Source organism: Anabrus simplex, chromosome 1 (genome assembly GCF_040414725.1).
Source record: "Anabrus simplex isolate iqAnaSimp1 chromosome 1, ASM4041472v1, whole genome shotgun sequence".
Classification (NCBI taxonomy): domain Eukaryota; kingdom Metazoa; phylum Arthropoda; class Insecta; order Orthoptera; family Tettigoniidae; genus Anabrus; species Anabrus simplex.
Genome location: NC_090265.1, coordinates 288,585,974 through 288,599,612, shown reverse-complemented (window position 1 = coordinate 288,599,612; position 13,639 = coordinate 288,585,974). Strand labels below are relative to the sequence as shown.

The window sequence follows — 13,639 nt, the reverse complement described above, 5'->3', positions numbered from 1 at the left end:
CCACGATAAAATTCGACCCCTAGTGAAAGTGTCACAACCGAGATCCTTTGATGATCTACGCAGAATCATCGCCCAGCTGGAAGAGGAGTGCACGAGCAAAACTACGGAAGAGCCCAGCGCAGTTAGGAAGTGCTACCAGTGTGGAAGAGCGGGACACCTAAAGAATAAGTGCCCAGCCTTTATATCGGTAAACTAGGTCTGGCCCAGTGGCGGTTGATGGTTTAAAAGTTCAGTGGTGCACAATTTTTACCATTGATATAATATGATTACAGGCTAATTTTCAAATCCAGGTAGGGGCCTACATCAACAATACTTTTTATTATTAAAAATAAAACAAACATTTTACATTTCTATTTTCATTTAAGAACTCTTTTACAATATTGAAATGAAACACTTTGAGGTAGCCTAATTTCGGTATTGTATCTGGTTTCGAAATTAAACGTTGCGTGGGCCTACCCATTCGTTTCACCTTGGATTTTTCTTCAGCAGTCCATTGCATAAACGGCCCAGACATTAAAGACTGCACCGAATTCATGATCTGGCAAAATATCACTAACTGATAAAAACAAACAATAATAAAAACACACGCTGACACAAATGATTACACAGTGAAATCAATAAGCTACTTAGCTTGTACGCACATAACAAAGTTCATAACTATACTGAAAGAAATGGCGGTTCTTATTTTCAAATTTAAAGGCATTAATTATCTATCCAGCAGATGAACTTCCATCCAATGTCACTAGGTGACATCCCTGTTCTATAACAGACTCTCACATTGAGCACCAACAGTCTCTAGCAACTTTGCTAGTAGTTGGTTACGTAGGAGCACGGCCGACTGGATCCCTCGCTGCACTGCAAGGAGCTGGCTAGAGTGACGAATCAAGTCGGCCGTGGTAGGAGGAACCAGGTTGATAAACCTCCATTTAAGCAATGTATAAGAAGCCACGCCTATCTTTTCTTCTCCCCGTACACCCCTCTAGCAGCCTAAAAGCACCCCTCGATCAGCCTCGCGCACCCATCTGGCAACCCAGGTTTCATCCTACCTCAGGTTGACTCTCTGCTGCAGTGAACATCTAAGAGTACCAGCTTGTAGTCTTCTGTAGTCAATATTTGCTCTTTCAAGCTATTGAAAGGTTTGTCTTGTTGAATGAAAATACAGCAGTTGAGTAATCCAACCTAAAATAACCTAAAATAAACATATAACATTAATGGGGGTAGCGCAAACCTGCAACCTTATGGAGAAACCGCCCCTGGCCTGGCCCATTCTGGATTGGGATGAGACCGGAACTAGGAATGCGCCTCAAGACCTGACAGACGAGCAACCCTGGTAAAGTAGGAGAGAGATTGGTCAGACTGTGAGCAGAACAGACCAACCCCGCCCAGCTATCTTCTTAAGGATTGGCAAGGAGAATTTTTCAGCCATTCATTTGTCCACAGGACTGTCGCCAGATTACTACCGCCGATGAAGTCTCACCATCTTGGAAGGGTAGTGGGAGCAGCAGATGGGATAACCTATTCCATTCAAGGACAGACTAACCTAACTGCTAAATTTATGAGCAAGCCTATTGTAATTGACGTTGTAGTGATCCAGAACCTGACATATTAGGTCATGACTTTCTGGTGAAATACAAGGTGATCCTAGACTATGCAGCTCATGAATTCTTTTTTGGGGAAAAGACAGATGTCTGAGGGTCACCTGGCACGATGGAAATCTCTGGACTCGCAAGGATACATTAGTCAACGTAGGCCTGGGAGATATCCAGTTAACACATCATCGACCGAGTGAAGAAGATGAGCCGAGACACACCTTAAAGGACTTTCCGGAAGTCATCACCAATAAAATAGGATGGACTACCACGGTAATGCACACCATTGAATGCAGCGCTTCCTCACCCTTCAAGCAACGTCCATATCCAATCAACCCGGACAAGCGCAACTTCATCATCCAGAAGATTCAAGAGATGGAAGTGCAAGGTCTCATTGAACCCTCTACATCCTGTTGGGCTTCACCTATCGTCCTACCAAAGAAGAAGAATAGGGAGTATCGACTGTGTGTGGACTTCCGCAGGTTGAACGAGCAGATCGTTAGTGATGCCTATCCCATGCTTGACCTGAAGGACTCGCTGAAACAAGTAAGTGGGTGTAGGATTTTTAGCCCGCTGGACCTCAACTCCGGATACTGGCACGTGGAGATCGAGGAAAGTTCTAATAATAATAATAATGTTATTTGTTTTACGTCCCACTAACTACTTTTTAAGGTCTTCAGAGACGCCGAGGTGTCAGAATTTAGTCCCGCAGGAGTTCTTTTACGTCCAGTAAATCTACCAACACGAGGCTGTCGTATTTGAGCACCTTCAAATACCACCGGACTGAGCCAGGATCGAACCTGCCAAGTTGGGGTTAGAAGGCCAGCGCCTTAACTGTCTGAGCCACTCAGCCCGGCAAGGAAAGTTCTAGACCACTGACCGCCTTCATGACACCGAGAGGATTGTACCAGTTTGCAGTAATGCCTTTTGGATTGAAGAATGCTCCTGCCACCTTCATGCAACTGATGAATAAGGTATTATCAGGATATGTTGGAGATTTTTGCCAAGTGTACCTCAACAACATTTTAATTCACAGCAAGAATTTTCAAGAACACCTTGTACATCTGAGAAAAATGCTGGAACGACTCAAGATTCTTGTACTGACTTGCCAACTGGAGAAGTGCCACTTCGCCCAATCCCGTGCAGAAAATCTTCGCCATGTCCTAACATCTGAAGGCTTAGGAAGGCAACCGGAGAAGAATCGAGCTATCGAAGAAGATGAATTTACATTATAGTTTTAAGACTATTGATTCTCTATATTGTAAATGTGAATCTTAGGGTACCATATACTTTAAGGCCACCAGGTTCGGGGCCCTGACCTAACTTTAGGCTAAGAATTATTTTGGCTGATGATGCTTATAACAAGTTAAGCGAAACATGTCACAACTAACAACACCAGTTGTAATGTTTATATCCTAAACATAAGGAAAGACAAGTATTGAAAAGGTGGTGTAAATTATTATTTCCTTAATGTTTATGATCTGATGTCCAATACAGTCTACAATGAGATTTATTACTTGTAATGATCTTATTTTCCCAAATGTTAGCTGGGAGGGTAATGTGAATGACAGAAAGCATGACCAACAAATGATAAATAAGTTCATCTGGAAAGGATAGCTGAATCAGTAAGTGACAGAACCAACAGGAAGGAAATATATTGCTGATAAACCTAGATGAGCTCTAAACAGAAACTGAAGTGATACAAGGTGTAGGTGGTCACAAAGCTGCTTGTGTCATAGTAAAAATAAACATGATACAAAGGAAGGTTATAAAACTAGAACTTTGCGGTTATACCATATGGTTGATAAGAAAGTAGGGAGATATTCAGAAGTAATCATGGTCAGTGGAAAATGGTAAATAAGAATGTAAACCACCTATGAGATGAGTTTAAAGTAGCCTAATAGCTGAGAAGTGTGAAAACAAGTATATATCTATAAAGATGATAAGAAATGCCGTGTTCTCCCCAGAAATTTTCGTCAGCTGCGAGTCAGCAATGAGTAGCCATGTGGGGAGTACTACGCAAAACTTCAATATGAAAAAATTAAATGCATTGCCCTTAGGGCATTAACAATAGGCTAATATCAGACAGGTAAACATTAACTGCAAAACTGAACTATTTGAGTGTTATCACAAACAAAACACAACAGAGTATTTTGAACTTCAAGTGTTCTACTGCTCCTTCCAAATCATGTAACAGCATGCTTAGGCCTACCACTCGGTTGCTGTAGACATGTGGACTGCCGTACAGGTTTGTGACATCATACGGAAGAGAGGACTCGCATGCAATTCCACACTAATCCAGACCCCGCTCGTGCACAACACTACGTGGTGGTCAAGCTAAACATTTGAACTCCAATGTAATTGATGCAATTATGCTGACAATAATGATTTATCATTTAAATGAACAGTTTTACAGTATTAACATGTTAATTTGGAGCACCCAATGACTCAAATGTGAATTAATATTATGTAATTACCACATATCTAGGTTATACTAGCCAGGTGGTCTGTAAAAACAGCAGGGCAGTCCGCCAATTAAAAACGTAATAGGGAGAACACTGGAAAGGGTAAAGATCCACTATAATGGTTAGTCCACACCAACGTTAATTAACAATGTCAATGAAACAAAGTGAATAAACAATGTTACTGAAAACATTTCTCCACATTTTAATGAACTTTCGTTAACAAACTTCTTCAACATTGTGTCCAAACCAAAATAGCCGTTTGTGAGGTTACAATTAACAGGACCAGGAAGAAGAAAATACTTACGCCTACAACTGCAGCTTTCATTATTTTAGTGATACAATTAGAGTAAAACGCAGATGCGAAGTGTGGCAAAGAAAAATACTGGAAAGCCAAGTAGAATTAAGTTTGGAAAGAAAACTTATGTCAGAACTTTTAATTCATGATGCAGCAGGCTTTCCAAATTCTCTTGAAAATACCCCCACATGACTTTTAGTTCTTGTTAACAGTAAATGGGTCTGATAATGCAAGTAATGATACAGATTTTCAGAAAGCTGGCTCTACTAATGACAGGCTATTTTTTTTTATATAGACAGGATAAAACTTTAAAGATTCCAAGCAACTGGTGACATTTCACTTACCATACCTATTTTGACCAGGATCTTAGGTGGACAACCAGTTGCAGTAGCGGGATGTTACAATCTCCTTCCCTTCTGGTACATACTATTTACTCTTTTTGTCCGCCCTTGATTAACTATTACATTGAATTCTTTCCCCAACGTAATATTAATATATGCTGCTTAAACAAAACAAGCCATTTCAGTTATTGTGTCTGAGGTGAAGGATTTGGAAAAGGTTCGAAATAAAGAAAATCTTCATTTAACCTATCTAGTTAGGATAGTATTATTTTGATGACATACAAGTGAATATGGGAAGTTAGGTTATTCAGTGAGGAGCGAAGCTGGAAATGAAACTACATCAGAGCACAGCTAAAAACAGAATTAAAGGTACTGTATATTAGAAATTTCGCTTGCTATTTGATAGTCAATTTTTGGAAGAAATAAGAAATCACTGTATTCCGTGCTACGAATGTGCGTGCTCTAATTGCGTTCTTGTGCATGTGCGAACAGAAATATCAACGAAAACATGAAAGGTTACCGAAAAGTTTAATTCAATCAATGAATACTAATCTGCATTTAGGGCAGTCGCCCAGGTGGCAGATTTCTTATCTGTTGTTTTCTTAGCCATTTCTTAAATGATCGCAAAGAAATTGAAAAATTATTGAACATTTCCCTTGGTAAGTCATTCCAATCCCTAACTCCCCTTCCTATAAACGAATATTTGCCCCAATTTGTCCTCTTGAATTCCAACTTTATCTTCATACTGTGATCTTTCCTACTTTTATAAACGAGATTCATATTCGTCTACTGATGTCCTCCCACGCCATCTCTCCACTGACAGCTCGGAACATACCACTTAATCGAGCAGCTCGTCTTTCTCCCAAGTCTTCCCAGCCCAAACTTTGCAACATTTTTGTAACGCTACTCTTGTCGGAAATCACCCACAACAAATCGAGCTGCTTTTCTTTGGATTTTTTCCAGTTCTTGAATCAAGTAATCCTGGTGAGGGTCCCATACACTGGAACCATACTCTAGTTGGGGTCTTACCAGAGACTTATATGCCCTCTCCTTTACATCCTTACTACAACCCCTAAATACCCTCATAACCATGTGCAGAGATCAGTACCCTTTATTAACAATCATATTTATGTGATTACCCCAATGAAGGCCTTTTCTTATATTAACACCTAGGTACTTACAATGATCCCCAAAAGAAACTTTCACCCCATCAACACAGTAATTAAAACTGAGAGGACTTTTACTATTTGTGAAACTTACAACCTGACTTTTAACACCGTTTATCATCATACCATTGCCCACCATCCATCTCACAACACTATCGAGGTCACTCTGCAGCCGCTCACAATCTTGTAGGCCTAACTTATTCATTACTCTCTACAAAATAACATCATCTGCAAACAGCCTTATCTCTGATTCCACTTCTTTACACATATCATTGATATATATAAGAAAACATAAAGGTCCAATAATACTGCCTTGAGGAATTCCCCTCTCAATTATTACAGGGTCAGATAAAGCTTCGCCTACTCTAATTCTCTGTGTTCTATTTTCTAGAAATATAGCTACCCATTCAGACACTCCTTTTTCTAGTCCAATAGCATTAATTTTTGCCAGTAATCTTCCATGATCTACCCTATCAAATGCCTTAAATACCTCAATCACAATACAGTCCATTTGGCCTCATGAGTCCAGAATATCTGCCCTATCTTGCTGAAATCCTCCAAGCTGAGCTTCAGTGGAATAACCTTTCCTAAACCCAAAATGCCTTCTATCAAACCAGTTATTAATTTCGCAAACATGTCTAATACAATCAGGAAGAATGCTTTCCCAAAGCTTAAATCCAATGCATGTCAAACTGACTCACCTGTAATTTTCAGCTTTATGTCTATCACCCTTTCCTTTATACACAGGGGCTACTATAGCAACTCACCATTCATTTGGCATAGCTCCTTCAACCAAACAATAATCAAATAAATATTTCAGATATGGTACTATATCCCAACCCATTGTCTTTAGTATATCCCCAGAAATCTTATCAATTCCAGCTGCTTTTCTAGTTTTCAACTTTTGTATCTTACTGTAAATGTCATTGTTATCATAGGTAAATCTTAATACTTCTTTAGTATTACTATCTGGACATTATCCTTGTAACCAACAATCTTTACATACTGCTGACTGAATACTTCTGCCTTTTGAAGATCCTCGCATACACACTCCCCCTGTTCATTAATGAATCCTGGAATGTCCTTCTTTGAACCTGTTTCTGCCTTAAAGTACCTATACATACCCTTCCATTTTTCACTAAAATTTGTATGACCACCATTATGCTTGCCATCATGTTATCCTTAGCTGACTTCTTTGCTAGATTCATTTTCCTAGTAAGTTCCTTCAATTTCTCCTTACTTCCATAACCATAACTAACTATTTCGTTCAAACCTGCACATCCTTCTTAGTCTCTTTACTTCTCTGTTATAATATAGTGGATCTTTACTATTCCTTACCACCTTTAAAGGTACAAACCTATTTTCACATTCCTCAACAATTGCTTTAAACCCATCCCAGAATCTGTTTAAATTTTTATTTACCATTTTCCAGCGATCATAGTTAATTTTTAAAAACTCCCTCACACCTGTTTTATCAGTCATATGTTACAGCCTAATAGTCCTAATTTTAATACCTTCCTTTCTTTCACATTTTTTTTAACTACAACAAAAACAGCTTTGTGATCACTAATACCATCTATTACTTTGGTTTCCCTATAGAGCTCATCTGGTTTTATCAGCATCACATCCAAAATATTCTTCCCTCTAGTTGGTTCCATCACTTTCTGAATCAGGTGCCCTTTCCATATTAACTTATTTGCCATTTGGTAAATTGAGATCACCCGCTACAATCACGTTCCTTTCCGTATCATTTCCCACAAAGCTGATTATCTTATCAAATAAATCTGAATCAGCGTCAGCGCTACCCTTTCCCGGTCTGTACACTCCAAAGACATCAAGTTGCCTATTATCTTTAGAGACGAGCCTTACACCCAGAATTTCATGTTTCTCATCCTTAACTTTTTCATAGCTTACAAATTCTTCTTTCACCCGAATGAATACTCTCCCTCCTGCCATTCCTATCCTATCTCTATGATACACACTCCAGTTCCGTGAGAATATTTCTGCGTCCATTATATCATTTCTCAGCCATGATTCAACTCCTATTACAATATCTGGTAAGTATATATCTATTAAATTACATAATTCGATTCCCTTGTTTACAATGCTTCTACAATTGAGCACTAACATTTTTATGTCATCCCTACTTCCAGTTCCCTGTTCGCTTAACACTGCTCCCTAGGCCACCCCGTTTCCCTTAATGTACCTCCCTATTACCCTTTAAAGCAAGTTTCTTAACTTATATGAACCACTGCGGTTTAAGTGAAGGCCATCTGAGCGCAGATCCCTGTCTCCTACCCACCCATTAGGATCTAGAAATCTCACTCCCAGTTTCCCCACATACCCACTCCATAGTCTCATTTAAATACCCAATCACCTTCCAGTCAGTATCCCTCCTACACAGTATCTTACTGATAAAAATCTCTGCTTCCTTAAACTTCATCCGTGCTGCAATTACCAGATCCCACACATCCCCAACTATGTTGGTACTTATACCTGGTTGCCTTACGTTGTTAGTACCAATGTGAAACACTACCACCTTCTCCTTTCCCTCTTCCTTCTCTTCTATTATCCACACACTTTATCTTGGTGCATTTGTGTACGGGGGTGAGGAGTAAGGAGGGAGCTGTCCCGGTATTGATAGTGCTGCCTGGTGCTGCCAACTGAATGAAAATGAAATCTGAATTGAGAATATGATCGATCGATATGAAATTTCTAAACCGTTATCATCTTAAGCCAACAACTATGTCACATACACATTATATAACATTATAAAACATTTCTCGATGCGAATCTTGTTCCTAGCATGAATTCTATACTTTGGCTTTGTTGTGTAAACAACAACAGTACTAGTACTTAAAGGGTATGTCAGATGTCGCACAACGATGCTTAAGCGATTCATAGTTTGCGTTTCAAAGGTTGCCAGTACGAATCTCGAAGATTGCCGAGGTCGACCGATTCAGCACTAGGGTGTAAATGCACCAAGATAAAGTGTGCGGATAATACTTTCCTCAACATCTGCCTCAACCTGATTCCTGGATAACACTCTACCCTGGTTCCCTTTTCTCCACACACTTTCCCCACATGTCTAACGATGGAATCTCCCATGACCAGAGCCTCAACCCTACCCACCTCATTTGAACCCCTCCCCTCCTGGTCAGCCCTATCTTCTCTCACTGCTGCAGAAGCTACTTCCTCCTACTTTTTCTCCCTCCCATGACCCTGTTCCACCTGTCTTTTCCTTTCCACTACACTACATTTCCCTTTCCTACCTTTTCCCTTCTTCCTACTTCCAAACATATCAGCAACAGTTCCCTGTTCCTCATCTTACCTCTGTTGTTCTACCTGCAGTGACTCGTACCGATTTCTCACAGACACCTGTCCTGAATTCTAATCCTGAACAGAGCCCTTAGCCTGCAATCTCCTTCCCCTTAAAACATTAGACCACCTGTCTTCTACAATTACCCCATTTCCTTCCCATCCCTCCTTTACACCTACTGTACCCTGTACATAATTTGAGGGAGGCCTACTTTCCTTCCTGTCTTCTGAGAGAATCCTAATTATCTCCCTCAAACTCTCCAACTCCTCCCTCACACTAATATTCACAAAAGAAGGGTGCAGGGAAAGAAAGAGCTAAGTCACATTTTTAAAATTTTGAGTAAATGGCATTTAAACATTTTAACTCTGCTTACCAACTCTATTTTCTAAAGAGAACATTAGTTATTGTTATTTCCTACTAGCTATATCATTTTTAAACAATTTTAACTTACATCTGGTGTAAAAACAACATTCTATGTTCGGAAAAATGAACTTTGCTCTCCTAACTACACAACAGAAAGGCAAAGAACGGGGCTATTCATACAGAGGCTATGTGGTAAAAATGGTGCCCCATCCATTATTTGACAATTTTTCAGTTTTATTTAAAGTAATTTACATACTGTATCATAATTATAATTATTATGGAAATGATAGTGAATGTGAACGGACAATCACATCGGCAAATAAACCAACACATTATTTCTATTTTAATTATTATTTTAAGGAGGAACTTAAAAAAAACTTTGCTTATTTTACCAACATTTGTACAGTAGACATTTATACATTAGTAGAAATTAAGAGTATTGATTCATTGTGAACCGTAGATGTCACTGTTTAACTTCACTCCACTCCTACTCTCTCGGGAGTGCTTGAAAGAATGCTTGGGCCTTTGGTCGACAGAATTTTGCCAGGTGTTGCAAGTCGTCGTACTTTGCCTTAGATATTGGGATGGAACCTGAAACAATAAGTAATTCGACCATAACTCACTTTGCTCCTCATGTGTAACATTATTTTCCATTGGCGGATACGGGTTTACATAATAATGTAAATTTAACTTACCGAAGAGTAGCTACGTCCTGGCGAGAAGAATTGTCCTTTGGGAAGCTGCTTCTGGGTTCTGGAAATCATTTCCTGATCAGTCCACTCCCCCGTGTATGTGCAGCGGAACTTTATTCCTCTGTCATTGTTGTCCAGAACAATCTTGCGAATAGGTCGAGTGGGGAATTTCTTCTTGTAGAACTGGGAGAGGTGCACTGTCCACTTCGCAAAAATGAAATCACTTATGGCAGACGACGTAGCAAACGGTTCTTCCGATAAATGAAGGAGCCGAACTTGAAATGGTGAGGGGTTTTCTCTGGCTGTGCTGAAGACGTATGCCCAGTCTTCAGGGGTTTCAATACGTGCCTTTTGGTTAACTAGGCCCATGTTGCGGTCACACTCCATGTAACTGTTTCCTCGAATAGGGAATGTTACGAATCAAATCTCTTCTCAAAATGAACAAGATAGTGAAGAAATCGAAAGACAGTGTGATTCTTATTTTGTCCTGAGCAAGAGTCACAGAATATTTGAATGTCTCTAATTTTCATGGGCAGATGATTATAAAAATAATCATGCAATAACGAACAAACGTCATCACTGCCTTTCTTTCCTTCAACTTCTGTATAGAGATAAAACTGACTTTCAGCACAGGATAGTCTATGAATATTGAATACATAAAGAGACAGCTGTCTCTTGTAATAAGCATCATTAGTTGGTATGTTAGGGATAGGCAGATTTCTACCGTAATCAATACAAATTGCTTCTTTTACGCTTGAACGTTTTCAACGTATCCGCACTTTCCGTTTTCTGGCATAGAACGTGTCAGCCCTTGTAAGATGGACCCTATTTCCAACTGAAAGTCTTCTTATTTCATAAGAAATTTGGGCATCTCTAGCAAAGTCCCCACAGTTTGCTTTTTCTTTCTCTAAAGCGGCGACCTTTGCTTTGTATTCATCACAGGTAGAACAAGTGTCCGTTCGTGGGTATCCAAAACTGATATTGAATTCATTGTTGAATACTGAACGGTAAATTTCATACGAAACATGGATCGTAAGATACTTAGTTTTAAACATACCATACATTCTCTTAATATTGAGATCTTCAGCTAAGTATGCTTTTTTGGTGTCTCGTATACCATAGTGACTGTTTCTTGAGGGAAATAATTTTATATGTTCACGAACAGCATCTAAACTTTCTTCCGGAATCTTCCACGGCCGATTGGAATGCTTTCCTGTCATGTTTTTTGGACTTACACCAGTGATTTTAAGACCTCTTACCAGCCACTCGACCCTCTTTTTACCAATGCCATGAATTGCAAGGAAAGCTTTACGGCATACATCGTAATCATTCATTACACCAGCACATCCCCTCACTCTGTACGTGTACGTGGCTTGTTTGGCAGTACTTGCTTGACCCTCCAAGTTTCTAGGCCGTCGACGAGCGACTGGTAAAACAGAAATGAGACCGCATAGGTATGAATCTTGGATGTCCCTGCTTAGCATGAGATTAAAATTCCTTAAAATGGTTTTCCTGCTTTCCTCACCAAGCACATCAAAACATTTCATCTTACAATTGCAGTTCTTTTTTTTTTTTTTTTGCTAGGGGCTTTACATCGCACCGACACAGATAGGTCTTATGGCGACGATGGGACAGGAAAGGCCTAGGAGTTGGAAGGAAGCGGCCGTGGCCTTAATTAAGGTACAGCCCCAGCATTTGCCTGGTGTGAAAATGGGAAACCACGGAAAACCATTTTCAGGGCTGCCGATAGTGGGATTCGAACCTACTATCTCCCGGATGCAAGCTCCAATTGCAGTTCTGCCCCATTACATGACTACTTAGGTTAAGTTTGGTCCTGACCTCTGACATTCTTCCATGACGTCTCCTTTTCTTAGTTACCCTGTGCTGATCATCCTTATTAATTGAAGAATCTGATAGTTCACGTAAGTCACACATATTGAAGCATTAATGAACACTTTCTTGCTGAATCATTCACAGAGCACTCCTAGAACAAACTGTTACACATTAACTAACCTCCAAATGGTACAATGGAGGGAAATAATAATTAATATGACAGGGCTGGTAACTTAAAGGTTCAAAACTACTGTTTAAGAGCCAGTTTATTTCCCTGACTTACTGGACATGACCCCTTCTTTCCCAGTGCACTGTTTCTTGTTTTTGCTGTATTTGTGGACCTAGCTCCTTCTTTCCAAATCCACCTGAGGTATTGTTTAGGACCGGGAATAAACATCTCATTCACATTAAAAAATTAAAAAATGGACTTAGCCCTTTCTTTCCCTGCACCCTTAAAGTTAAAGATATGTTGTTTATCAGAATGCTGTTTTAGTTAACTTTATTTATTATTTCTTGCGAACCGGCCGAATTTAGGACCACGCCAATACCACTTCACTTCCTTCTTATCGTCCCTTCTTCCTTCCTCTTTCTCCACAGTGCCTTCATTCTTTCAGAATGTTGTGTGCGCTCTTCTCTCTTCAGTCCATCTTCACCCTCTACACTCTTTCTTTCTTCCACAAGAACTTTTATGTTGGAAAGTCTTTACTTGAATTGGTCTCTATCACGACATTCTTCATCTGCAATTCCTAACCTCTTGAGTTCTTCCTTCATCCCCTTGGCATATCCCCTCCTGACTCCTCAAGTAGTATTTTGTTAACTTTGTTAATAAACACTGTTAATGAACAATGTCTACCCGTGCGACCAACCGTATTGCGAAAAATAGCAACATATATTAATATTACGTTGGGGACAGAATTCCTACCTCCTACTTCCATACACATCAGCAACAGTTCCCTGTTCCTCATCTTCCCTCTGTTGTTCTACCTGCAGTGACTCGTACCGATTTCTCACAAGGGCGAGTGAATAATATGAACCAGGAGGGAAGGAGATTGTAACATCCCGCTACTGCAAGTGGCTGTCCACCTAAGATCCTGGTCAAATATTTGGTTATTCATTCCATAACCTGAAAATAACTATGGGCCTAATTCTCCAAAATGTCAGAGAAAACAATCTACAAACTAACATAGAGACACTTACCTTTAGTCATAATTGGTACAAAATATTAAAAATCTTCCCGGTTTTTCGAACTCCACTATGATAAGAATAATCACACAGACACTGTTTACAACGAAAATCCCAAACAACAACTTCTTCTTCTTCTCTTCAACCAAAAAAGTTCTTCTTCTTCTTCTTGTTTAGTTGTTGGACATCGTCGTAAGACTCTACGTCCAGTCACTGGTTTGCGGGATAATGAATGTCGGGGAGAGATGTCAACAGTAAAAGAAAGTAGTACACTACGAAAGAGGAGGGAGAGCTATGTAAAAAAAAAAAAAAAAAAAAAAAAAAAACCGAATTGCAACGGTGAATGAGGAAACTTAGGAAAATACCAATGATATATAAGCTAAACGATCAGGGA

The 13,639-nt window shown here is 39.6% G+C and overlaps 1 protein-coding gene across 2 annotated transcripts in view; it reads right to left on the bottom strand.

Annotated features, from left to right (window-relative positions):
• Positions 1 to 13,395, bottom strand: part of Cdc2rk (cyclin-dependent kinase 10) — a 214,981-nt gene extending 201,586 nt beyond the window's left edge. For both annotated transcript variants that reach the window (XM_067142389.2, XM_067142388.2), the window contains exon 1: positions 13,261 to 13,395. Coding sequence is in view for 1 of the 2 variants with exons in the window: in XM_067142388.2 (XP_066998489.1) it covers positions 13,261 to 13,270 (10 nt within the window). In the remaining variant the exon portion in view is untranslated. The remainder of the gene's footprint in view (positions 1 to 13,260) is intronic.
• Between the last annotated feature and the right edge of the window lie 244 nt (positions 13,396 to 13,639).